This window comes from Balearica regulorum, chromosome 15, assembly GCF_011004875.1.
Source record: "Balearica regulorum gibbericeps isolate bBalReg1 chromosome 15, bBalReg1.pri, whole genome shotgun sequence".
Lineage (NCBI taxonomy): Eukaryota > Metazoa > Chordata > Aves > Gruiformes > Gruidae > Balearica > Balearica regulorum.
This window is the reverse complement of record NC_046198.1, coordinates 11,072,311-11,099,357: the sequence shown is the minus strand read 5'-3', so window position 1 is coordinate 11,099,357 and position 27,047 is coordinate 11,072,311. Positions and strand designations below refer to the sequence as shown.

General features: G+C 41.4%; 1 protein-coding gene across 4 annotated transcripts in view; it reads left to right on the top strand.

The window, feature by feature from the left end:
• The first annotated feature begins 678 nt into the window (after positions 1-678).
• Positions 679-27,047, top strand: part of USP22 (ubiquitin specific peptidase 22) — a 112,079-nt gene continuing 85,710 nt past the window's right edge. The window contains exons 1-2 of one of the 4 annotated variants that reach the window (XM_075768098.1): positions 1,400-1,540; positions 6,337-6,636. Coding sequence is in view for 2 of the 4 variants with exons in the window: in XM_075768096.1 (XP_075624211.1) it covers positions 1,415-1,540 (126 nt within the window). In the remaining 2 variants the exon portion in view is untranslated. Of the gene's footprint in view, positions 1,541-6,336; positions 6,637-27,047 lie in introns of all 4 variants that reach the window. The other 3 variants (XM_075768096.1, XM_075768095.1, XM_075768099.1) reach the window with 3 other exon arrangements.

Sequence of the window (27,047 nt, the reverse complement as noted above, 5' to 3'; positions counted from 1 at the left end):
TTGATTTTTGTCCCGCAATACCGGCTGACCTAACCGGAGCCCGCTGTGGCATATACCGGAGCCACCCCCGGGCGGGAGCCCTGAGCGGCGCGGAGGCCGTTAACAGCCGTCAGCACAGCCGCCCGGCGTGGAGGCTAAGGCTGCCAGGCGGGCCCTCTGCCAAGCACAGAGGGGCACAGGCGGAGCGGGAGCCCTGCCCCAGGGAGCGGCCCGGGCGCCACCGCCCCTCTCCCCTCAGGAAATCACTGAGGGAACAGCGAAACAGCCGGGACCAGCGGATGTGACAGCAGCACTGCCCCCACAGCGCAGGCTGCTGCTGGGAGAGACCGCCCCCTGAGCCAGCCATCGCCAATCCTCTCTCGCCTCGGAGCGTGATCGACGAGCGTCCTAACCAGTCCTGCCGAAACACTCGCCACACAGGCCCCGCCCCTTCGCTCCGTTGGTCGGATGTCCTGTCAATCGGCCGAGCCCTTCCCGCCCCTTTCCGGCAGGGGGAAATGCTAGGTAGGAAGGGTGGAGGGGGGAGAAGAAAAGGAAAGAAACCAATGGAAGGACACCTCGGCGGCTGAGTGACAGGCGGAGAGACCAGTTGTTCGCGCTCCTTCCCCCTCCGGCTCCCTCCCTCGAGGGTGGCCGGGCAGAGGGGGCGCACCTACCGCCCCTTCCCCGTTGGTCTGTCCCACTCCGGGCCTGGCGGGCTAGGTTGAGTTAGCGGCTCGGACCATTGCACACGGCGGGCGGAGGGGGGTGCGGGCGAGGAGGAAGGAGACGACGAAGGAGGCGGGGGGCGGTTTAAAGAGACAAGAGCCGAGCGGGCGGCCGGCTGGGGGAGCAGGAGCGGCGGCGGGCGGAGACTCGCCCTCTTCCCCACACACGCTCGCTCACACCGCGGCCAGGGTCGCCGCCGCCAGCGCCCCCCCCTCCCCTTCCCCTCCGCCCGCCGTTCCACAGCGGCCTCTATGAGGTAGAAGGGAGCGGCGGCCACTCCGGGGGCGGCAGCGGCTGCTACAGCCGCCGCCTCCTCCTCCTCGCCTCAGAGAGCCCCATCTTTGTGTGTGAGGGAGAGGGCGGGCGAGAGGGAGTGCGCGCTGCCCGCCCGCCGCCGCGCTTTGTTCGGAGCCGGGGGGCCGTGGCGGCGCGGAGCCCCGGCTCTATGTGCCAGCCGCTCCCCGCGCCCCCACAGCAGCCCGCGGGGGCGGCGGAGGCCGCGCGGCAGGCGGCGGCGTGAGGGGCCGGAGCCCCTGAGGGCGGGCGCACGGCGGGGGGGCGGGGGGGGCGCGCGGGCGGGCGCGCGGCCGCCCCGGCCCGTGCCCGCGTCCGTGTCCGTGCGGTTGCTGCGGAGGGGGGGAAGGGGCCGGCTCGCTGCCCGCCGGCCCGGCCCGTCTGCGGGCGGATTGATGTGGGGGGGTCTGACATGAGTCCGCCGGCGGCCGGGTGCTGCCATGTGACCGGCTTCAAGGTGGAGAACTGGAAGCAGAACCTGCGGGCGATTTACCAGTGCTTCGTGTGGAGCGGCTCGGCCGAGACCAGGAAGCGCAAGGTACCGGGGGCGGCTCGCATCCACCCCCCTTCCCCTCCCGTCCCTTCCCCACACGCGCTCCCGTCCCTTCCCCTCCCTCCCTCCCCCGACCCACCCGCCCGCCCACCCTCCGCCGCTCACACGCACTCCGCCGCCTCGGCCTGCCCGCGGGCGCGGGGAGGGGACGGGACGGGTCCGGTCCCCAGCCCGCCCTCCCTCTCTCCCCCACGGGGCAGGTGGGCCCGAGCCTCCCCCAGCCCCGTCCCCGCCGGCAGGGAAGGGGCCTGGGCTCCGGCACGCGGTCGTGGGGGAGGGAGGAAGGGAGAGAGGAGGAAGCGGTCGGTGTCCCCGGCCTCCGGGGTGTGTGTGTGTGGGGGAGTACAGCGGGGCCGGGCACCGGGATGGAGGAGGCAGCCCGCCCCGGTGCCCGCCGGCGGGGCCTCTCTCCTTGCCACCTGCCCCGGCGGCGGGGACGGCTTTCCGCAGCGGGGCTGTTCCGCAGCGCCGTCGCCTCCTCCCGGAGGTGCGGGAGGCAGCGAGGGTTTCCCGGAATACGGCGGCAGCGGCGGCGGGGGGGAGGGGAGGCCCGGGGCAACGGGCACGTCCGGCCTGCGGCGGAGCTTTGTGCAGCCGGGGCGCGGCGGGGAGCCCCACGGGGGCGCGCCCGAGCCTGGGGGGCTGCGGCGGGGCCTCCCGGAGCACGGCGGCGTGTGCGTGGGGAAAGCGGGGAGGCACAATGGCTGGGAGCGTGTCCCGGAGGCGGGGGGGGGGGGGGACACGACACGACACGGACTGGTTTATTTATTATTATTTTTCCTTAAAAGAAAAAAAAAAAGCTGCTCGGTCTGATAATCCACTTGGAAAAGGGGATTCCTGCTGTGGTGGGGCGGGGGGAGGAAAGGAACTGACTCAGGCTGGAGCACACGAAAGGGGAGAGGGGAGTTTGCTCTCGGAGTGTGTTAGTGCTTGGGCAGCACTGCGCAGGCATAACAGCAGGAAAAGAAATCCCTGTTAATGAGGCAAAACGCGAGGGAAAGAGCACTTTTTCCCACGTATCTTCTAAAATTATGTCCCTATCCACATGCGTGTTTCTGGAGGACTTCTCATAACTAGGCAACTAATTACTGTTTTCCCTCGAATCAACTGGTTTTTACTTCAAAGTGACTTGGCAGATTTCTGTCAGTTACCATATTCATGACTGAGGGGGGGAGCGCAACAGCTATACCTAGAGAAAACTTGGTTTTTGGGACAGCACAGATTGTGTTTGTGTTGAAGCAACCCATTGAAAACTTTCTGATCCCAGTGGCTTTGCATTAAGCTGCTCAGCTTATTATTCATAATAGACCTAGAGTATGAAAGATGTACTTCAGGGATGAGGTGGCTAGCCATTTTCCTGGGTTTGGTTTATGTTCTCAGGACAATCCAATTTTCCAGTTTTCTATTTGAAGAGGAAAAAATGGAATCTCAGAAGAAACTTACTTTAAATGTATTTAGTTACTTGATAGCCTTGCAAAATATAGTCACACTTGTTTGCAGTATTTATAATCTCCTACAAGTCAGTATTATGAAGTAGATTAGTCAAAATCTGGTTTTATTTCACCTTTAGTGTGTCAAAATACAAATTGGTATTTAATACATGGTACTTACATCTTAAATGGAGGAAAAAAAATTATACATGTGCTGTGGAAGAAAAAAAATGACAAGTGAGCTAGGAAGCTGTCTCAGACAAATATAAATCAAGTGTTATATGGAAGAATGAAGATAAAATCTCATTAGCAAAATTAACACTTCAGATTTTTTTTTTTGAGTTTGGAGGATCTTTTGTAACCTGCATACCATTTGTATGCTGCAACAGTTTGGGTTTTTTCTTCTGAAATCTAATGGTAGTGATGTGTTCATCATTGTTTGAAAAACAGCTGGAAATAAATAATATTCCATTATAATCAATCTGTTCTCACTTCCTCTTTGTACAGCCAGGCTCATAAAACAGAACAGGATTGTTTCAAAATTATCTTATCTCATGGAAAACATCAGTTTTCCAAATACGTGCTAAAAATGTGTTTTTTCCCTTTTTTTTTAGGCAGATTACCAGTCTGAAAATAGTTGGACTCCTGAATTCAGCCAACCTGAAATGATCACATAGGGAATACATGATCACTTATAGGGAAACATTTTGGCTAGCTGAATTTGGGATTCAATTCCCAGTCTATATTCATAAAGACTGAAGAAAGTACATGAATGTCAGTTATGGTACTTACCTCTCCTGCATATGGACATGAGACCTTCCACGGAATTTTTCTTTACTGAAATTCTCTGTCCGTATGTATGCCTTGCAGTTTTACACATAAAATTTGATAAATGCTGTTTTCTGTTTGGAGGCAGCTTTATAGTCTAATACCTAGAAAACAATCCTTTGTCCTTTAATATTTTATATATACATATATTATGTATATGTGTGTATATATATTTCAGGAGCATAGCTCTGACTGCTTAAGAGTATTTATTGGTGAGGATTCTTGTTCTTAATGCTAGTTGAAATGATGAGGTCAAATTGAAGATTTGGTGAAAGGTGATACTCTTTTCTGTTGCAAAATCAAGGACAATCACATTGTTCATTTATTACACAAAACATTCCACATATGTAGCTGATCATTCGTGGGAAGTGTTGGTCAATTTAACTGTTAGTCAGGTGAACCTAGCTGTAAAAAATGTCTTGGCTGTCTGGTGAAAGCCAGATGTAAATTGTTAGGTTTCTAGAATGGTAACGTACTATCCCTCCTAAGGCTGTCTTAAAAATCTAGATAGCAATGGAAACTGCAGGGGGCAGAAAGTGTCCATTCCTCCTGCTTTACTTACACTGCCTGCTGCATTATGCTTTGGAAGACCATTTTAACGCTGCTTGCTGTTTGCTATTCGTTTTTAATACGTACCTTTTCTGCGAATAAGCTTTTATGAGCATCAGCTCTCGGTTCAGTATGCTTTACACCCTGAGTTTTGAATAGAATGGCTGTAAAGCACAGTTTATAGTTGGAAAGCTATCTCCTGAAGGTACATTTGAATTCTTAGTCAGAAGCAAGAGGTAATTGTGTACATATCTTTGTAGATACTGGAATTCAGGTGAAGGTTTTAGGAGTATGTTTGCTTCTGAAACATCGCCTACACCAGGATTTGAGCTGTCGTCATGGTGCATCGTTGTGTCTACGTGAAGGAGCGAGGCTGTAGCTTGCCTCACCTCACTGCATCTTGGCCAAAGTAGTAAAGTGCAGCAGTCGTAGTACGTGCTCTTCCAGGCAAAGGCTTTGCGACGGTGTAGATGTGTTGCTGATAGTAAAGCCCAAGCGAAGACAAAACCTGTCTGTCACATTGTTTGAAGGGTGGAACAGGAAAAGGAGTAGAGGAAGAAATCTGAAGAATGCCTCTTGAAATTTTAATAATTGTGACTGAAAGTTGGAACTAGATTTCAGGCATTAAGTTGTATGTAAAGCTGCACAAAATTAGGGTTGACCATCTTGGCTTTAGGACTTTGACCTGTAACTTTTGATTTTTAATTCATGATAGTTAGAATCTGTTTAATAAGCTGATGGCAAAGCTCATGTTTCTGTAGGTCATGGACTTTACCTTGAATATTTTGATGTGGAAATTACCTCACACTTAATTAAGTAACGCTGTATAAGAAGTCCTTAAATACCTCCCATTCAGGAATTATGGAACAGGCAGCGGAGGCTGAAAAGACTTACTGCCAGCCCTTTGTGTCAGCTTTTTCCATTTTTCTGTAGGGTCACACTTGAAATGCTCTGCTTATTCCCTTAGAATTACAGATGAGAAAAATATGTTTTGCAGTGCTGAATGTATTTTTTGGTCCCCATCGGTGAGCAATTAGACATGTAGATGCATCTTTGTGTCTAGGAGTTGGTAAGTAATGGTTTCAATGCTTGAAGGGCAGCTGAATTTGCAATTAAATTCTATCTTACCGGACTATACACCTTGGAGGAAAACTGTCTGTCTCGTTCTGAATGGTTCTTATTATCACTGTTCTGAAAAGGCTCTCGATGATAAAAGTAAACTGCTCATCATGACCACAGTCATGATATGCACAAGGTCCTATCTGGAATTTCAGAATGTTTGTTCTGTGCTTTTGCCAATAGATCAAAGAATAATTGCCTGTCAGGGGTTGTACACCCTCATTGACAGTGGGTGCGTTCTAGCATATTTCTTCCTGTTTGAGAGCTTCTGTTGTTTTTTCCATTATTCTCTCTGCATGGATCCTCCAGACTGATTGATGCTTTCAGATATGAAGAAACATTTTCTTTTATAGGTGATGACCTTTCTTCAGGTATCCTCCTCCCCATGTACTTGTGACCTCAGTCCTTCATTCCTTATAATATTTGACAGATAATTGATTCATAGATACTTAAAACTGAAATGACTTTGGTTTATTTCCTAACTTTCAAAGTAGAAGAAGCTTAGTAATATCTTAGCAAATAAATGCCATGTCATGTTTTGAGTAGCAAGTATTGTTTGCAGTCTAAATCAACGTGTTAAGTTCTTGTTAAAATGACCTTGCAGTCGTAGGGTAAGCTAATGGTGGAACTTCTCATCGAATGCCTGTTGAGGCATGCTTGCTCACTTGCTTTCTCCCTTACAGCCTTGCCCCATATACCTGTCCAGGAACAGGGAAGTGTTGCTTAGGCGATTTGCTTTGTACCATAACAGATGGGCAAGGAGCTTTACCAGGCTGTGCCGCCTTCTCAGGCTTGGTGTTTTGATTGCTTAAATTAATGAGGAAGTCTTAGCTTGTTTTTCTTTAACGTTTTTAGCATATGCACCAAACTTCTGGATTACAAATCCTGTGGAGAATTTGAAAGAGGAGTCCAGGATTCAAGAAGCATGTCTCTTTTTCAGCTGCATACTCTGCTTTGGCTGCCTGTGAACTGATTGACTCAAGAAGGATGTTCTTTGCCATGTGTTGTGGGGACTACCTTCTCCCTGAAAGCCCATAAGAAGTGTCAAAACCAACTGCAAGCTTCATTGTTCAGGAGGTCTCCAGTTTCATAACTGAACAATCTTCCTTAGTTCTTAACCTCTGAGGAGTAGCAAGGTCCTTAGACCTGTTGAAGGTAATGTTCTCTTTCCTCTTGGTGTGAAGATGCAGTCTTTGGTGTGAGAGGTATCCAGACGTGAGATTTTAGCTCCATACACAGTGGAACCTTGCATATGTGGGACAAAACACACTGAAAATGCTCCACTGAGCTTATGTCTTTGGTGTTGAAGAAGAATATAATGCAACGCCTTCCTCTTCCTAGTGATGTTAATCCCTATTTTGTATCCTCTGCCATGTTTTTTTTTAAAATAAATGGTTGGTTTCTGGGCCAAAAGTTAGAAATTAGTCTTGTGCCGTGAACTCTATGGTGGTGAATAGCAATTCTTGAGTTGTGGGATCTGAACCATCAGAACTTACCTGAACACTTACTCCTATCTCTCTCTCAGGGCAACACTTACAGTCTGATATAAAGGTTACATAGATCTGTCACTGAAGCTGACTCATGAACAGTAGCTGTATTTGATCATTTCCTTTATTTTCTTTAATACGGATGGAGAGACAAATGAGCACAATGAATGGAATTTTCCTCGTACTTTTTTTTATTCCCTGTTGCAGAGAAAGAAGATGGATCTGCACAAGCTGATGAAAAAATAGGGGTATGCTGGACAAGAAGGCTCCTTTTTTTCTGTAGTCTTATCAGCAGTCAGGGTTTGCTAATAGCCAGGCTGTTTGTTGGGAGCAGTTGTAGCATCTCTCTAATTTTGTCTGCAGTTAACGATCTTGCTTGATGTTGAAAATGTTGAACGCTTTCAAACTAGTAGTGCGAAGGTGAGCAGAGTGGAATGGCTTTGTTTGATTTGTTGGACTATCTGTTGAGCTTTATTTTAAGCCATCAAAGCTTTAAACCCCAAACAAAGGTTAGCTGATATCCTGATTTTTTGTTTCGGGCCTTAATCTGTAGCGTTAACATGAAACCAGAGCTGCAAATCAGTTTCAAACCTTCTACTCTCCTTCTTTCATTTGAGGATTTTCTGTCTTAGTAACTGGAGTAACAAAACAATGGGTAAATGCTACTGCTGATAGTGGAAGTTGCCTGCTTGTGAATTGCTGACTCCCCTTCTGACTTTCTATTACTTGAGTCTGAGCAAAAAAAAAAAAAAAAAGGTATGTTTTCCTTTGGAATGTACTCTGGGGATCCTGCTTTGTAACAAATGCTGTTGTAACTATTAGTTTGATTCACAACAGTGGCTGTGGTGGCTGATTTGTTTTAAACCACAGAAAGATTAACTTGGTTTAAAAGCTTGTGTTTCTCACATTAAACCTAGCACCCACAGATTTTCCTTTTTATGTGTGATTGACTTGGAACTATGATTTCTTTTCCTGGTAGATGTAGGGCTTTTTTTTTTATTTGCTGTACCTTTCCATTTCATTTCACTGATAGCTACTTGAAAACGTTGGGTTTGGGTTTAATACTTGTATTCCCATGGTTCTCCAAGTATTTATAATGTGTCTGCAGGACGTGGCAACATCTAAGATGAGGAGATGCATATGTACTCTTGCTTATCTATCAATTATAGTGCCATCACAAGAAAGGCAAGCTGAAGGTGACCTGTATGCATTTTGCTGGATTTACTAGAGTTATATTTTTAAAAAGTAATATTTTTTTTTTAACCCATGCAAAGAGCCATTATTGTTAGAGCCTTTCTAGACTTGGACAGAAAGAACTGCCTGGAGCAGCTCTCTCCAATCTCTTGTTAACCTATGGGCAATGGAGCTAAGTGAGTGAAATGCTATAATGACATTAGAGTTTATTATGTTATCCTGGACTGTGTTGTCAGCAAGCAGTGCTGGAGCATAGGGAGAGCCATATGTTATCCGAGAGGCCTGAATTGGGAACCTTTTCTTAGCAGAAGCAGTTCTAGAAGCTAATAGATCTGTTCTGACTGGATGGAAGCTCTGTCTTGGTAGTTGTATTCTTTTACATATTGATTTGACAGTCCTTTATGTACACTCTGCTTAATTCAAGGTAAGAACAGTACTACATTAGCTAGTAATATAATCAATGTTGTAAAGAGTTACTCATTGCAAAATTAACCTGCATTCTGTTTGGTTCAAACCACTTTTTTTTCCAAGCGGTGGTACCACATTAATGCAACTTGCATAGTAACTCCAGAACGATCTGTGGTTTACTTTAGTGCTAGAACAGCTTCCACCATCTTGATCTATCTCACTTAAGAAAAAGAATAATTTTATCTATTTTAGGACCTGTTGACGATCAGTAAAGTGAACTGTTACCAGATACCAGTTGGCTCAAAGTAACCTGAGATTCACTTTATCAGTCGGTAACTGATTAGCAGCAAGCAGTCTATCTTGTCACATTCTTTTGTGTGTGAAATACAGCAAATACTCAACTTTTTTTCCAGTTCTCTACTTAGAATGTTACTCAAGTGTGGGGTTTTGTTAAACCTCTCAGTTATATGTAACACTAATTTAAAAATTCTTACTTTTTTTTTTCTGTCTCTGCTGCTTTTCAAGTTGGTAAAGATAACTTTTTTCCCCCCTTCTCATTCTTCTATTCCTGTGTTTAATGGAGCTTGAAATTAACATGGCCCTTCTTGTCTACCTTTTGCATAGTATCACTAGTGATGTCAGCATATCTCTGGGAAATATTTCTGTGAAGGTCTACAGTGTACTAAATTTGTCATTGAATAAAAAGAATTGGGTATTAGACAAGGTGGAACTCACAAAAAGGAAAGTGGATGTGGTCACAAAAGTTGTTTTCAACAAGCTTAAAAAAAAAGTGTCTTTTTAACATAAATATTGGGGCTAGTGCAGGTTCTGATGTTCAGTAACAAATTCTGCAATTAAACATGTCAAATATATTAAATATCCTTATATTAAAAGTACTAGTGAGAAGCAGCTCACTAAATGGGACACTGCCTTAGTAGTAAATCTGAAAAGAGAACCTAAGTTTAACTGTGCTTACGTGGTCTTGTTCTTAGACTGTGCTGGTTTTGCAACGTGACAGTTGGTTTGCACACACAGCCGAGCTCTTTTGCACGTACATGTAAGATGTAAAAATATAACTATTCATAAATTCAATGAGTTGTATTTATGTAGAATTAAATTGTGGAGGTGATTAATGTACATTTCAGTTAAGAGATTATTAGAACATCTTTTTCATTAGTGTCTTAATCTGGGGTTCTGTGTTGCAACTCTTGCCCTAGTATATTAAACCAAGCTTTCATCCACACACACAAATATATATATGTTAATCCACAATTTAAAAAGTAGTATGTATAAATCCAAAGAGTAAAAGTTGCAAAATTAGTAGTAACTATTTTTGCCTACCACATGAAAGACCCTGCAGTATTTGAATGTAGTTAAGTGGTGGGGACGATGGAGTATCAAACACCGATGTGGCACCAAGTTCCATTTGTGGCGATTGCCTCGCTTGTCACTCAGAAGTTCATGCATCCAAGTAGCCTTTTTTAAATGGGATTTGGCTTTGGATTCATCTTACTGAATTGACTGCCAAGGCTTTTATATGTATGTTTTGCTTCTGTTTTTAAAGGGCTTTTGTTTTGCATAAAGTACAGACTTGAATTCTATTACTTCATTGTGTGTGTTGGCACAGGAGAGAAAACAGCAGCTTACAACTTTTATTTTTAACTTCCCCCCACCCCAGTTTCTGTTTTTAGAAAGAAAAAAGATGAATCTTCCCCTCCTTATGTTTTTTGAAGCACCTAATGTTGTTTCACAAAGTTTGTCTAATTATAGTTTGTGCTTCTGTCCTGTGCATTCAGACTTGTTATTGCATGCAAGTCAGATTTTAAGGGACCTTCTTTAGAATATACTTGGTAAATAAAGGCAAGATTTATTGCACAGCAGATGTATGATGATTTCATAAGTGAAGACAGCTGAGATAGCTGACTGATTTCAGTACCTCATTTATGTCAGGTGAGGTTTTGTGACCCTGTGCCCTCCGGTGACAAATGCAAAATTTGTCTTAAGGTTTTATGTTTTTCTTTGCTGTCGTTTGTAATCTTCATATTACTACCCAGTTCTGTTCTTAAACTGGATTGCTGTCCTGATTGGCAGCAAGTGACCACGGTGAAACTCTCATAAAATCTTGTTTTCTGTACTTTGCTGACTTCTGTCATGCTCTCTTAGCACGCACACGTGCACCCCCAACACTTGTTATTGGTTATGTTTATCTGAGTGATGAATGCACAATTCTTTGGTCGCTCATGACTACATTTTGTATTTTTTTTTGGTTTTGGGATGATCTTAACAGTGATGTGGAGAACAATGAGGAAAGCAGTGAAAATAGTTTCAAGAGTTATTGCAGTTATGTGCCTAAAGAGGAACAAGACTTTCTTCTGTCATTATAGGCCTGTTCCCTATGCAAATTGATCTTATACTTTGTCCAGCATAATTTTATATTAGTACCCTTAGTGTGATGTGTTTCCTTGTCACAGTAATTCTGCTTCTTACAACTTTTCTTGATGTGTAAGTTCCAGAGTTGCCCCAATAAATTCAATTTCTTTTCTGCATCTCTTTGTAATTTTTCTGCATTGATTCTGTTAAGAATTGATTCAAACTTGCACATGCATAAGAGTTGCTCTCAACCACTTGTTTGCTAATTGAAGGGGCCTAAATCATAAAGTGGAATGGAGTGGTACCAAAGTTCATAATTATGTGGAGTATATCACTGTATATCTGTGATATAGTGCCAAGTGTAAAAATGAAAAATATGCGTGCAGCATTAGAGAAATTGCTTTATGACGCTAAGTAAATCTTTTGTTCATCTGTGCAGTTAAGTATTTTATGAAAAGGAAACTTGAGGGGAGAGATCCTGATACGCGTGAGGTCACAGGGACATCCTGTAATTGGAATGCAAGTTTTCCTGCCCTTATTGAAATATTTCAGGCAGTAGGAGGTGGGATTTTTCTTCTGTCTTAGGCTGTGTACTGCAAATATCTGTAGAAAAACAGAGCTTCAGCTTAGTGGTAAACTGAAGAATTACTTTATTATAGCAATTCTTTATAAAGCAAGCAATTTAATTCTGTAAGCACCTGTACCTGCAGGTTGAAACTTTTGCAGACAAGTTGTTTTAAGCAGTGGTAAAAGGAACACAAGAAAACAACATTAAGAAGGTGGTGAATTAGCAAATCTGACACATTTTAAAGGTTTGAATTGAAGTTTAAAAACTATGTGGGTACTAGTGAGACACAAGTAGTGATGGAATCAGCAGATGGTTTGGATGAGAAAAATGCCATTCAGCTACAGGACAGGGCAATATTTGATTTACCAGAGGAGAGCAAGAGATGTGAAATTTGGGCTTTTCTCTGCACTATCACCGAAGACTAGTGAGTGGGGAACATGAAATCCAACTCTTGAGCTGTGGGGGTATGTGTGTCTTTTCTTAACGGTCTAAGGAATTACCAGCTCTTGCCGTCATACCATTAGCTGCATCGTGTTGGTGTGATTGTGCTGTGAACCAGAAAGAACAGATAAAGATGAAAAAGGTATTTTTCTTCTCTTAATAATATGTCACCTGAAGTGGCTCTGTTATGTGTCAACGTAGGGTTGAACAAACAGCTGTAGCATTGGTAGCTTGAGGGGAGGAGTGCCGGGGTGATGGGAGAGGACCTGAATGGTGATGCTTGGAGGCTGCATGGCAGTTTGAGCAACAACTGCTGCCTTCGTCCAGACTTTGCCACTGACAGATTGACTGTGTGTGAATGCTCTCCGTGTACTAATGGTTTCTTCTGTGAAGTCTGGCTAATACTAACTGAATTTGAAAGGTTTCATGAAGTAACCTCTGTTACTGCACCAGTTGTGTGATTGTATGTGCTATTGTAAGTATTGCATGCTTTCACAGATGTACTGGGGTGTGCTGAGCCTGATACGTGAAACTTGTCTTATGTTTGAGTCATCAGAACTTATTCCTGTATGCAAATAATTTGCTTCTACTCCAGTTTCCTTGTGAAAAATAAATGAACCAGGGAGTGTAGAATGCCTGTAATCTGTGATCAGCTATTACAGAAAATCCACTTTTCATATTGCATTTAATTTAATGAAATGAATAGTGTTTTTCTAAGTAATAAAATTATGAGCCGATTGTTTCCCCTCTATAAACAGGTCTTTCTCTGAGTTAAAATTTCTGTCTTCTATAATCAAACCCTGTTAAGATGTTTTAACTTTTTTTTTGGTTGTTTTAAAGCATCTGGTCATGGGGCACATGCCCAGATCATGCTCATGCTGCATATAGTTGAGGATGATGGGATAATGGGATTGTAAATTGGCTCTTTATGGTATTGGTTTTCCTCTGGCCTACTCTCTTCTGTAGTCTAGAGCAGCCCCAAGGCTGTTCTGAGCTGTGCCAGCTGGCTGTAGCTCTGCAGGACTGGGGTGCCAGATGGAGACAGCAGGAGAGCAACAGCACTCCAGTAAAACCCTAACATGCTTCCTGGGGTCGAGGAGAGGTGCTGGCTCTGCAACCCCATCAGGACATCCTTGGGCAAGTGGCTGTGCTGGTATTTGGCTATTCTTGTACTGGTGCAGCCATGGAAACAGCTGGACTAGGGGGTCTGTGGGTGTTTTATTTTCAGGAGAAGCATAATACAGGATTCAGCTTTTGAAGTATTTTGAGTCTGTTAGCATCTCCTTTTTCCTAGTTTATGCATCCGTACTGTATCTGTGAAATGTTAAATTCCATAGCTTGTACAGATAATCAAATTGAAAAAAATCTTAGTATCGAGCAAGCGTGGTGTTTCCTGATGTGTTGTCCTGTTTTTTTCCTGACTACTGAAAAATGCTGTTATCTGTAAGATATCCAGACAAGAAAAAGCTTGTTAATGCTGATGGTTTTTCTTTTTTTTATTAAAATGAAACAAAACCCCAAACCCTTTATTTTATTGCTCAAGAATGACAACTTTAAACATGCTCAAAATGAAAGATATCAAAGTTTTAATCCATTTATTGGTGAGCTGACTTTATAGTTTTTACTGAAATAAATTTATTAGAATACCAGTGAATCTGTGGTTGGTGTTGCTGCATTACATTGAGGTAGGCCTGCTGGTCCACCTCAACCCTGTGACCTTCTTTGTATTCAAGAACAAGGTTAGAGTAGTCTCCCCGCAGCAGCAGAATAGCCTCATTTGCAGAAGATGTACCCTGCAAAAAACATGCATTTGAAAATTTCCATCTTGTGGACATGAGGGCAGTAAATGGGGGAAACTCCTTGAAGAATTGTTATTACCTGATGGCTGGTCAAACAGTAGACATTTTCTAGAGGAGCTGAGATGCACCAACTTACCCAGTGTTTTCATTGCTCTCTTGCCACAGCAGACTTTGTTCTCATTGCCCCATTAATGCAGCTAACACTTCTAATCCAGCAGCCCAAAATAGCTGTCAAGCCTGGATTTTACTTTGGTGGCATTTGCTGCACAGATAGTTGCTATAACCCAACATGCTGAACTGTAACTGAAAAAAAAAACCAACCCCAACTGAGGCACATAAGCCTATTTTGGTGAGATATTTCGTGTCTGATTTAAATAAGCTAATAAACTCAACATGATAGTACGTAAAAAGGCCATTCTCCTCAGAAGAACAGTTTACTGTCTTTGAGACACCCCACTCCCCGCCAACCTCCAGAACTGTATGGATACTAGTGGGAATAGGCAAGGAAGGATGTACCCTGTAGCTTCTTTGCTCTAATGATTAGCTGTGTTGGAGGAGTGAACTAGAAGGAGAAAGGACCACAGAAAGCGGTGGCTATCGTATTCCAACCTAAATGCTATCTATCTCTGCTCTTGAACACAGAACGCTGGTGTTTTTGTGATCCCGTAGGACACTATGTATATTTGGGAGTCATCATTTTGCCTTGTTAGTACGGAGGAGTGATTTAAGGCTATGTCTATCATGAAAGATACGCTAGCTTGAAATAATGAAATGCTAGAAAGATGAGTATGGTGAGGAATAATTTACAGGCTGCTGTGGGGGAATTAAAACCAGAACTTTGTACACTAGTCCCCTTGTAATTTTGCAGGAGTTGGGCGGTAGTGTGTTTTTGTTAGGATTGATTTGGTTTGTTCTTTGTTTTCCTGAGTGATCAACCATAGATGGCAGCAGTAAGTGTGATCCCTGTGAATCATATGAATTAATACTCTGCCCCAGAAGAATAGAGTCCAGTCTGTGGACACTTCAGTCAACTATCCTCCTTGGATGAAGATTGGTCTTCCCAGCCAATACAACGTTCATTTTTTCATTACAAGCCAGTATTAAAAAGCTTTAAATGCACTTTCCTGACTTTTTTTACAAAGTAGATTTTTCCAAACTGATTTCAGTTACAGGATCTGCTTCAACTCAGTGTTTACTCCTCTTTGCTAGACAACATTTTTGCTACCTCTATAAGTAAAAAGAAGCTTCTAATCTCAGGGAATCAGAGCTAATTTCCTAGCAAGATAGTAGATGAATTGTAATCACTTCTTACAAAATTCTCAAACATACTGTTCTTTTAATTCTCTCTCATGCTGTCAAATTTGAAGGTTTGGAGGTATGTTATATCTACTCAAAAGTATGTGTTTGAAATAAAGCTTTTCAAGGAAATTGTAAAAGTTTCCTTTTCGTCATGCAGAAATCTGTGTTCTGTGTAAAACCGTGTTGATTTTCAGGCCCACTAGACTGTTCCTGTCACTTTAACATACTTTTATATCTAGCTACTCCTAATAGTTCATGAATTAGATTTTTTTTTTTTAAGAGATGAAACGCTTTTGTCCTGGTTTTCCTCAGTGCTGAATCCCTTAACCTCACCTATTCATATGCTTCAACTCACACTGCTTAACTTAAGTATTTCCTTCAAGTTAAGGTTTTGGAAGTAGAATACATAATCTGTGAAATCAATTTTATCAGCATTAATACTATACATTTCTTCTTGTTCATGATATAAAGTGAAGTTGCATTAGAGGTGAAGCTGATGATCGATGGAATCTCCTGATGGTGTTTATGGAAAAATTTCTAGTGAACCAGATGAAAGAGCAGAAGTCATGCTGTATAGTCTTATCAATCCTGCACAGCAAAAGAAAGTCTAATATGGTGAGTGTTCAAGCAGGAAGGAGATTCCACCCTGTTTTCTTCAGCTTTGTGGCTTTCTTTACTTCCCTCTGCAGTTTTTGTTTTGAGAAACTTGTGGTAAGGAGCTTTGTTTTCAGGTTTCTTCTCCTTGTGGTCGGTTAGCTGAAAACATGGAACAGAAGACTGTGAATCTGCCAAACAGGACTCCTTGTAGAGTTGGTTTTGATATAATGTCATCTCTGACCTTCCAATGAAACCAAAGCTGGGTTTGAATCTGCGCTTAAGTGACAGGTAGTGGCATGTACTGTTTTAAAATGCAAAAGATTTGACAAACACTGTAACTCAGCATGAGTAATGTCCTAAGATGGATTCGGTGATTGGTTTTTTCTATAATTTGCACCTAGCATTTGGAGTTGCTTATTATGTGTCAGATTGATTTGACCAGACACTTAATGGTTTTGTCTTAAGCAGGAGAAATCTGGTGAGCTGTTTTCTAATTTTTGTTTTTGTTCTGTAACTGTTCTTTGGAGCACATCCTCCATCATAAGCAGTACCTTATTTTCAGGGGCTGGTTTGGTTTTTTTCTTTTTTCCTTTATATACCTCGAGTTTCACTGGATGTTCCTACTTCTTTGGCCATACATTGCATTTTTCCCTAGAAATTATGTTTGTTTACAGTTTAGGCAAATATCTGTATTTCTGTACTCTTAATTTCTTAACGTGAGCCCACCCTTTCGAGCCTGATCATGGAGCACTACTCCTGACACTATCTGAGCAGACTGCTCTTCATGCCAAGGTTGTAAGTGTTAATCTTGCTGCAGACTGGGGTGATAATTCATTGCTGTCACAGCAACACATGCTTAAAGTTGCTTCTTGCCAGATTTGTTGGCGATATGCTACACTAGAGAAAATTATTTCAAGAGTCTTATTGCATAGCCAGATGCTGTAGAACTAGTGCAGTCAACCTCCCCTCCCCCTTTTTTATGACTGTTCTGACTTCAGGGAGGAAAAGCTATTATATAGTGAAGCACATTCCTGTGGAGCACTAGTAAAGAGGTAGATGAACTTCTGATTGTGGCTAATTTTTCTGGTTTTGCTTGTAGGGAAGTTCTGTTTTGTGTTCAGGTTAAAAAGGAAGGAAGACTTTTAAGGTAGGGTGAGGGGAATTGAAAAAGGAATTAAACAGTGTCCCCCTTGCTGTTTTAGTTGTGTTGTCTGCAATAGTTGGGTGCTGTGGAAGTTTTATGGTTTCTTTAAGAACATGTGCTAATGACTAGATTGGCTTGATTCTGAAGAACTGTAACTTCTTCTGCCATCTGTGTCCTTATGGCCTTTCAAAAGGAGGAGAAACTTTGTGAATTCTTGTTTGGTGATGGCCAGCATATCTAGGCCCTGGCCTGTAAGATGCTGTTTGGTTTAGCTGCAACTACTTTAGGTGGTTGTAATTTTCTCTCACCTGGAATTTTTCTTCTATGCTACTCTAAATGCCCAAGGATACATATTGTGATCCTGGAATCTATGGCTGTAACTTACAAACTCTTTGTTACTTGGGCTCACTGGAAGATGGTATTGTAAGCCAGATGAGAGTGCAGGTCACCACTGGTATTTGGTCACATCTGTCCCTTGTAAGGCTTCTTCAAGCCCTTCCATCAGTGGCTGTTCTCTCTCTTAGACATTATAGAGCTCCGAAGAGGAAAATTGGTGGCTTTTTGGTACAGGATCTAAAGTCCCCCAGAACAACATAACATTTGCCCTCATATACATGCTACAGAAAAATGCAAGTTATGTAATGGATAGCGTCTGAAAAAACCCCTGCCTTTTGTGCACAGTGGTGTTTACTGGGGAAGTGAGGTTTACTGATTGATTAGTCAGACATAAACTTGCTAATATGCCTTTCCCAGTGTATTTCCAGCATAAATCTCAATGTCCAGTGGCTAGGCATTGTCACCAACAACTTTATCCTACACTTTATCTTACACTTTAAGAGAAGTTGCCATAGAAGTTACGTTATTATGAATGTGTTCCTATAGGTCAAGACCCAGGCAAAAATGTGGTGTCGTAAAGTTTGCTCTAGTATCACCCAAATAATGTGTGTCGTGCAGCCTTTCCAGCTTTTTATTCTTTGTGCCTCAATTATTTGCACTACCAGATTATAGGAAGCGCTATCTTGAAAATCAGAACTAGGAAGGACTTCTTTTAGAACTGAGTAAACCACCTCTTTACTTGGCAGGGATAGCTTTTAAGCAAATTGAGGTACTCTCAAGGCCTGAGGTGGTACCCTCAAATTCTTTTTTTAATCATGCTGGAAAGCATAAAGACCATCTATTTGTCCACAAAACACAGCACATGTTTATAACCATAGAAACAATGCAAGAGATCAGAACTAGAAATCTGTATGGGATCTCATGTAATACTTTCACTCTGCTCTATGTGAGATTACTGGTGATTTGCAATTGTAATACTTTTCTCAAGAATCCCCTGATTTTGCTTCAAGCTTTTAACTGGTTTTTCAAGTGAAGTATGCCAAGGCAGTTCTGGTTTTTGCTCAGGTAAAAGACTTAGTAGTTCACTTTCTCCCTCACTCCTGTGTCTTCCCTTGTCACTCCCAATGCTGTGGGTTGTGCATATGTATTAGCCTTTCATTTTTCTGCACACGGGGGCTTTAAGACCCCGGACAACTTTAATTCTGCTGCTGCACAGCTCTTCAGAGTTGAGTTCTCTGGCATCCACTGACATGTCTGAGTAAATGATAGATTGAGGCTGAATGTGTGTGTTTAGATGTTCAATTTATTACTGGTAACATTTCTGTAAGTGCAGAAACAGGGATTTGTTTGGAACAAACTCCAAGATGAGTTCTCTGTTCTTACCAACATGCAGATTGCACTGTGGTTATTTTTAATAGTAACTTTTTTTTTGTAAACCAATGCCAAGCATGAACAAACTTCTGCTATTATGTTAACTTTGGTAAGGGGTCTGGAGATTTAATGAGCTGTTAATATACCAGCTAATGCTTTAACTAGCAAAAAGTCTTGGTAAGTCTGTCTTAGTTTTGGAAACAAGGACGAGCTAGATCAGCAGAAGAGCATACTAAAAAGTACGCCTCGTCTGCCAAGGAATATTTATTAGTATGTTGGGAGCAATAAATAATTAAGAGTTTCTGAAACCTGTTAATGTTCCTGTAGTATGGAGAAGAACAAGGAAAGCAAATAATAAATACTTTAGTTCTCTTTCCCAGGGAGACTGCAGTTTTGGATCTTCAAGTCCAAAGCAGCTGTTCCCCCCTCCCAAATTCAATTGTTCAGTTGGGAGACAAGAAGCATTAAGCTTATCTATTTGCTTGAACTGATTGATTTCAAACCTCAGTCCTTCGCAGCTTTGGGGCAGAGTTTGTGGAGTCCTGCCTTTTGCTGTTTCCCTGTTGGAATGCAATGTCATAACTTTTGAGATTGCATCACGTGGATTCCCTACTTAAGGGGAAGCCATAGATACCAGCAGACCATCCATGTCAATTTGGGAATGGAACTGAAATTCTGAAGGGAAGGCAGGACACACGGAACCCATGCCATCTGTCCTTTGTTTTTTCAGGCTTCTCTGCAATTCAGTCTTCCACTTATATCCACTTGATATAAATTACCTTCTAGCACAACAAAAAAAAACCCTTTTCAGTTTCTGTATGGAAAGTAAGTAAACTGAAAATAATGAGAGATACAATGTCTAATACAAAGTGAGGGAAGGTAGAAGACTTGGAAGCAAAGCCTCTTGTTTTGGGTGGGGAGATGATAGAGGCAGAGAGTGTCATAATATGGTGGTTCAGGAAACCCCTGGTGTAAGCAGTGAGGATACACCAGGGAAGTAACTCGAGTGACTTGCTGCTTGAGCACCACAGAACAAGCCAGAGTGCTGTTCAGGTGCAGCTATCCCTCTATATCTCAAAGGTGAAATAGGACTTCAGTGTGACTCTGACAGAGTGGTTTTTAGTGGTATAGCTGATTCTGTCCATCTCAGCACTGTGTTCTCCTACATGATGGCTAACATGAGGCCTTGGTGCAGGCACTGTTGGCCAAGTTTCATTTCCCCCACAGATGTTATAATGTCAGCAGAAATTACTGGGTAGACTTAACCTCTCCGTTTGCATGAACACAGCTTTTTCATATGAGAGTGGTGGACCTTCTTGCTCTTTTTGTCTCTCTCTCAAATGTTTAAATTTTATGCAAAGTCTGTGTAGTTGCATGTTAAGTGCTACTGATAACTTTCTTAATTGGTGCATATGTGTGGTGAAATTCAAATTTGAAGCCACTTAACAAAAGAAAATGTTTGTATCAGTCTGAGAAACAAGAACCTGTCACTTTTGTGCTGTAGTAGCATGTAAGAGTTCTTGACTGTACCACCATTCCTTGTTTTTAGAGAGAATCATGAAGTAACATTATATCAGCTGATGAGAAGCCAGTTGGAAATTAAACTTTTTTAAATTGGAAAACCAAATGAGTATACTCTTATGTCCCTCAAAAGCACTACTCATGGTATCTAATGTCTGTTAATAATTTCTTAGGAGAAATTATGGAAATACTACTCAATGCACTAATTTTCTACAGCTTTTCTAATTACTCCGATGATTTTTGAAGTGTAGATTTGTACCAAGGTACACTGGGGTATATTTGAACAAAATACAGAGCAATAAAACTGTAACTGTAATTCATGTATGGTCAACAAACAAAGCATTAATTTTATTAGTTTTGCTAGCAGTCTCTGTGTTTGAAGAGTGCGGTTGGTTCTTTCTTAAGCCTGTGCTTAATTAAACGTTTTGCTCTGTTCTGTCTCGTCTATCAGGCAGTGTCTCGCATTGAACTGGTGTTTTATATGTAGATGTGTGTAGGTAATTTTAAAAAGTCAAAAAATGTATGTAAAGACTGGTTTAGTAATTAGTTTTGGTAAAGCTTTCCCCTCTGCATGGTATTACCTTAACTATAAAAGAAGAAAAATGTCACTTAGATTGTTACAGTCAGTCAACATTCAGTTATTAAGCACAGGTACACTGAACAGTCACTATTCCGTTGTATTAGTGATAATCCGTACAGCAGCCTTCCAGTACCTAAAGGGGCCTATGAAAATGTGGGAGAGGGACTGTTTACAAGGGCATGGAGTGATAGGACAAGGGATGATGGCCTTAAGCTGAAGAAGGGGAGATTTAGATTAGATATTGGGAAGAAATTCTTACCTGCGAGGGTGGTGAGACACTGGAACAGGTTGCCCAGAGAAGCTGTGGATGCCCCATCCCTGGAAGTGTTCAAGGCCAGGTTGGATGGGGCTTTGGGCAACCTGGGTCTAGTGGAGGGTGTCCCTGCCCATGGCAGGTGGGTTGGAACTAGGTGATCTTGAAGGTCCCTTCCAACCCAAACCATTCTATAACTCTGTCATACAATGACTGCATCTGTATTGTTTTACTAAGAATGCAAATAATTATTATTTTAAGTAGTGTTAAAATTTATTTCTCATTTCAATCCCAGTGTCTCATGGAAGACTCCTATTGAACTTTATCTCATATCATGAGAGACCAGAACTGTGTGATGAGAAAATGTGTTTTGGTGTTTAGAAGCCCATAACAACACTCACTTATTTCTTTTTTGTGATGTTGCTGTTAGGTAGAGCTCAGAGTATTTTTGGCCAACATAAACATGTTTCCAAATCTTAACTTTTTCAAGTCTCAATTGGAATTTTGAGGGTTTAAACTTCATTTCGTTGCACAGAATATCGTTGCCATGGATTTTTTTACTTTAATTATTTTTTTGTTCATGTATATATTTAAAAAAAATACATGTATAGTCAATGCTAATTTACTTAGCCTTGGGAAGGAAAAGTGGAGAATGGTAATATGAGATACTTCAAGGTGTGTGGTATCCAGTATAGTACAGAATCTGTTTCTGCCATTTTAAGGATCAGGTTCACTAATTTAAAGATCAATTAAAGAGAATTCAAGGTCTGCTGTGTTTTGTCAGAACAGCACAGCTAGACCACATGCGTAACTTATTTTTCCCCCCTTTATCTTTTTTGGTAACTTCTCTGGATGTGCATGTCTATCAGTGTTACTGTCTTTCCTTTTTTGATTAAAAGAGGAATTTAGTAGGGTTTGTAAAATTACATTCAATATTAATGGTTACTCTTTATTCCCCCCCCCCCCCCCCATTTTCAAAGAGAATATTTGTCAGCAAAAGAGCTGCATAAAACTTTTGGAATAAGGAAATGTCATCCCTTGAAATAGCTGCTGTTTCTGACTCTTTTTTTTCCTTAGTAGAAGCAGAATCTAGCTGCCCAAGGAGACAGAGTATCTACTTTTGCTCTAAAGATGGAAAGATGAAACTGCCACAAAGTACAGGTAGTGTTTCTGTAAATGCATACACAATTCCTCTGCTCCCTCCCCAAGAGTCTCATTGAAGAATGATGAGAATAGTGGCCACTTCTGAAAGATTGTCACTACTGCAGAGCACCATTCTTTAGTGTCTTTCAAAAAATGTGTTACAAAGAAAAGCAAAGGGTGGGGGGGGGATCTTTCCACGCCTCCTCTTGTAATATTTTAGTCAGAATCTTCATTATGTTGACTGTTAGAGGTGAAATATGACCAATATGTAAAATATGAAAGGACGCACTTTTCAAGTTAATTTTTGACTACAACAATGGAGGATTTGTTGTATATTCTCTAAATCTGTTTTATACTGTATGTGTAGTGCAACGACTTTGAGGATGGGCTGTATTTTGAATCAAACATAGCAAATCTGTATTTTAAGGTGTTGCAGCTGACCATCTTGTAAGGCTTGCAAATCCCTTCTCTGAAGAACTGCAGAATGATTTCTTCTCTCTAAATGGACTTCTTGTTATTTCAACCCAGTATCTGCTTGCCCAGCAGTCATAAGTAACTGGAATTCATCTGTATAGAACTGCCTTCTCTTCCTCCCCCTCTTTACCTAGCGTCCCCCACTACCCCCCTTGCAAAGAAACAGGATTTCGCTTACCTCTCTTGTTTACATATTGACCTGCGAGTTTGAACTTCTGATGTTCAAACAGCTATGCCTTAGGGAGAAGTGTTGAGCTAGTCCAGGATTCATTTTTCTATGAACTATAAAAGCCTTTCTCTTTCAGATGACCGCCTTTACATTCTAAACCAAATAACAGAGCAACTTGTTTGCACAGTGGATTGTGAGGCTTTGCAGCCACTGCTTTTTCCCAGTAATGCTTTCTGGGTTTTTTTGAGAATTTAAAAGATTTGGTGATCTAGCTTTGTTTCTTGTGTTCAATTAAATCTTTTCATGAAATCTCATACTGCAGGCAGTTTTCCATTGGTACACAGAATAGTTACTGATGTTGGCATAACTAACTCCACACGTGCACAAGCCCATATTTTAGGATTATTGTCAAGATGTCAGTATTTTCTACTGTAGACATGGCAGTAATCTTTTTCCAAGTACATGAATGCTGGAGCCTTCTTTTCCCATCCATTTTGGAGCATTGTGTCGAATCTGAAGTTGTACTTGGAAGGGTGCTCAGATATTGCTTTCCTGTCCTGTTTTGAGGCTCAAGCTGGTATTTCTTCACAGCTCTGAGTAAGCTCTGCTGTCCTCAAGCAAGTGTCCTGAGAAGTGGGTTCTGCTTCATCATTAGACAGACTATGGGAGTTTAGCTGACAGAGAGGAGGCTTCTTTTCATGTAGCTTGTTTGAATCGTGGCAGCCATATAAAGTGAGATTCCATTAAACAGAATTACAAGGTCACTGACTACGGCCCAGTATGGCTTTGTAGATGCCAGCAACATCCCATCTCTGTTTTGGATGATCAAAAAAATTATTTCATTTTGTCACAATTGTCTGCATATAGCTCAATCATGTTTGCTATAGGAGTTAAAGCAATTTGTTCCACCAATGCGTATTCCAATTTTGAGTTGTGCCTTTTTTCAGTTGGGAGTCCTTGGATCTATGATTTTTGCTTTCCAAATAGATTATTTAAATCACACAATTATTATATTTATACAACTGAAGTTGTCTCTTGTGTTCTGCTTTACATGAAAATGCATGTACACCAAAGTACCCTTAAGCTCTTCTGTAAGATAAACTGTAAATTCTGAGTAATTTTTTTCTGAAAGCAGTCTGCAGCTTTACTGTACAGATGCTCTCTTGATGAATAAAACACTGCTTATCTTAATTATTGGTGTTAATGGACATGCTGTGGGCCCGGTATTTGCTAATGTCAGGTAGAATCTATGTTATGTCTCTGTGTGCTTTGACAAACGTGACAGAGTTACCGTAGTTCCGACTGTCTTGTCTGAATGAATCAATGACATGTGCGTGAGTAGTTGCTGGCAATAACCTGTAATGCAGAAGCAGACTGTCTTCCCTTCTTTGAAGCATCTTCCACAGGCACTGTTATTACTAAAATGCCACATGCTACTGATTTGTCAGGTGCGCGTGCTCCAAAACCTACTCTGTAACTGAACGTCTTGTTGTTTCTCCTTGTGCATTTACTTGTTTTTAAAGGTGTCTCTGCTCTTACAGAAATGGATGTGCTTCTGTCCAAGTGTCTGATGTGAACTACTGAATGTCTTATGGCATTAATACAAGTAGACATAAATAGAGCAAGGCCTCTACAAAAAAACGTATCTTCTTCCCATCATACAAACTATACCTGTGTTCAGATACTAATTTTGGATAGAAAATTTGCAATGGCTTCCTGGAGCTCAATATGTACTCAAGAGTGCATAAAGTACCTTCTGAAACTATATTTACAGGAAATTGAGGCTCAAATTCCTTTTTCCTTCTTCTAAGTAGAATGGTTACGCTTTCTTAACATGTGTGTATACATATGTACATAAGTTGTATTTCATTTGACAATGAAGATTCACATATGGGATGATTCTTTTCAAAAGCCAAGGTTTCCCCAGAACCAGTGGAGGAAAAGGGAGATGTGAATTAAGTTGGCTGAAACAGTTTTGCTATTATTTGTAATACTCACCTGTTTTGCAAGTTATAGAAAGGAAAATAATTTTTTTCTTGAAACATAAAAACCAAGCTGCCTTACAGAATTTGAAGGGTTATGTGTAGATAGCTATTCCTGCTTACTTATTGTTTGACTTTTCTCTAGCAAAACTATAGTGATGAGTTTGCTGTGCAAAAACACTTGTCCAAAGGGTCATGTTGAGTATGAACATATTTGATAAATCTTTTACTTATTTTTCTTAGGAGATAAGTTTTACCTGGGATTGGTGAACCGGGGAATCCTAATGCAGATCTTGGGCTAAACGCATGTAGGTAGTACTGTTCCCCCACTTCCCTCATCAGTTACCACTGCTTTCACTTGTTTATCAGAAACGGGATGTCAGGAAATGCTGCTCTGATTAAGTCTTTTGGCACTTTAATTCCAAGAATTACTTCATTACTGAAAAAGAAATGCCCAAGCATGGGTTCACAGTACTGATGAAAAACTCTTGAACTTGCCTGCAAACTTTCAGACAAATTTCCCCTCTCTTAGAGAACCTTCTCTCTGCATGATTAATCAGAGAATAACTGGAGTAATTCATTAACTTTGACAGGCAAATTGTCTTCTACTTCAAAGTACTGTTCTTCTAGCTCTCTGGCAGTGGACAAAATTAAATCTTTAATAGAAATCTTAACGTCTTCACCAAAAAAGTGGAAAATGTTATGTATTATGTAGTATGTTACTTTTTCTTGCTTACAGGGCACAGACTTTACAGCTAGTAGAGCATCTGAAAGGTGAGAGTGTTGTGTTTTCAATACTTCCACTGATCTGACGTGTATAATGGCAGTAGTTAAAACTGCTGAAGGTGAATCCATTTGTGTTTCTTTTTAAAATTTAAGTCTTTGCTTTTGCTGAGATTTACAAGCTTTTTTTTATCTAGCTTTATGATATTATTCACCTTTAAGTGTTTGGTAACTTGAGTTCCAGTATTTAAATTAAAAGAGCATTCTGTTTTAAGAATGTGGAGCAACACACATATTATGCGTTCTGAAGTATTGTCAAAAAGATGCATCGTGGAATGAAACAGTGGCATTGTGTCAAAAGCATTCTGTCTTGATGGTTCCTGTTCTGCAGAACTCTGAATAGTTTCAAGGACTGGAATAGTTTTAGGATTTTTTTTTCTTTAAATTGTTAGCCTCAGCTTTTCAATTATTTAAGTAAAAATTGCGTTCTTTTCAGAAGGTTGCTAACAATTGTTTGGAGCTGGCTACCAGAAATGGTTCTCAGAACTCAACTGCTTTGTAAGATAAGTCTTTACCCCATAAAAGTGTTGTGTTGCTGTTGGGGGGGCGGGGTGTGGTTGGTGGGTTTTGGGTTTGTTTGGTTTTTTTTTTTTTACTTTTCACTCTCCTGAAGGTACTTAAAAGGAGGCTCAGCATTTGCGGTATTTGGTAGCATGAGGGTGGTGGTTTTTATCTTGCCAGGATTGGATAGCACTTTGGTTGAAATGCCTTCTTCCTTCACATCTTTCATATTTTAATAGAGGCATTAGAATTTTTTGAAACCTAATTAATTCAGAAAGAAACTGGTGTTTACACTGACAGATTGTATAATGCTTAGGGCTCTGGGTATGCTTTCATGCTTGATATTGAGGAAGGAGGGGATGTTTTAGGTCCCAAAAGTAATGTTATCTGCACTTAATTATATTTTCACCCTTTCTTCTGCAGCCCTTCCAACATCCTCCTTTGGAACAGTAGAGGGTAGGTGAAGCTTTTCTAGAGACAGGCTTCTCTTTAAGACATGGCTAGCAAAATGGCAAAAGTGGAGGTGCCTTGGTTTTGTTTAATTTTGTCCTTTAAAGAGCAAGGAAAATAAGAAGAAAGATCTGTTGTTGATATTATGAAATAGGCCTCCACTGTAATTAACAGCCTGGGAATTTTTCTGCTTGCTTTTCTTATCCTCGTGTTACGAAAGCTTGCTGTCCTGCTGGGATTTCTTTTTGGAATGCAGAGGTGTGTTCTAGCTAAAAGCATGTGCTTTGCCTAATAAGCTTTCCTAGCCATTAAACCCAGCTGGCTGCTGCAATCTGTATTTGTTTTGTCTTAACTAATTTTTATATCCATGCCTTAAATTAAACTAACACTTTTTGCATTAAATGACAAACCAAGCACAATGTCCATAAATGAAACCAAACACTATAATCTACTAATTTTTGTTTTCAATGTGCAGCATTATGTAATCAAGCAGCCTACTAAAAAGGAAGATGTAGAAATAATACTGGTGGCATGTAAATGGTGCTAAAGTGATCAGCCTTTGTTGAAGGGAATGTTTATATTGAGTTAAGAGTTTAGCACTTCCTCTTGTAAATACTGAAGACAAGGGAAGAGAACAGGATCTGGCTGGTCAGCGCAAAATGTTAGTTTTGTCACATCGTCGTATCTTTTGCTACA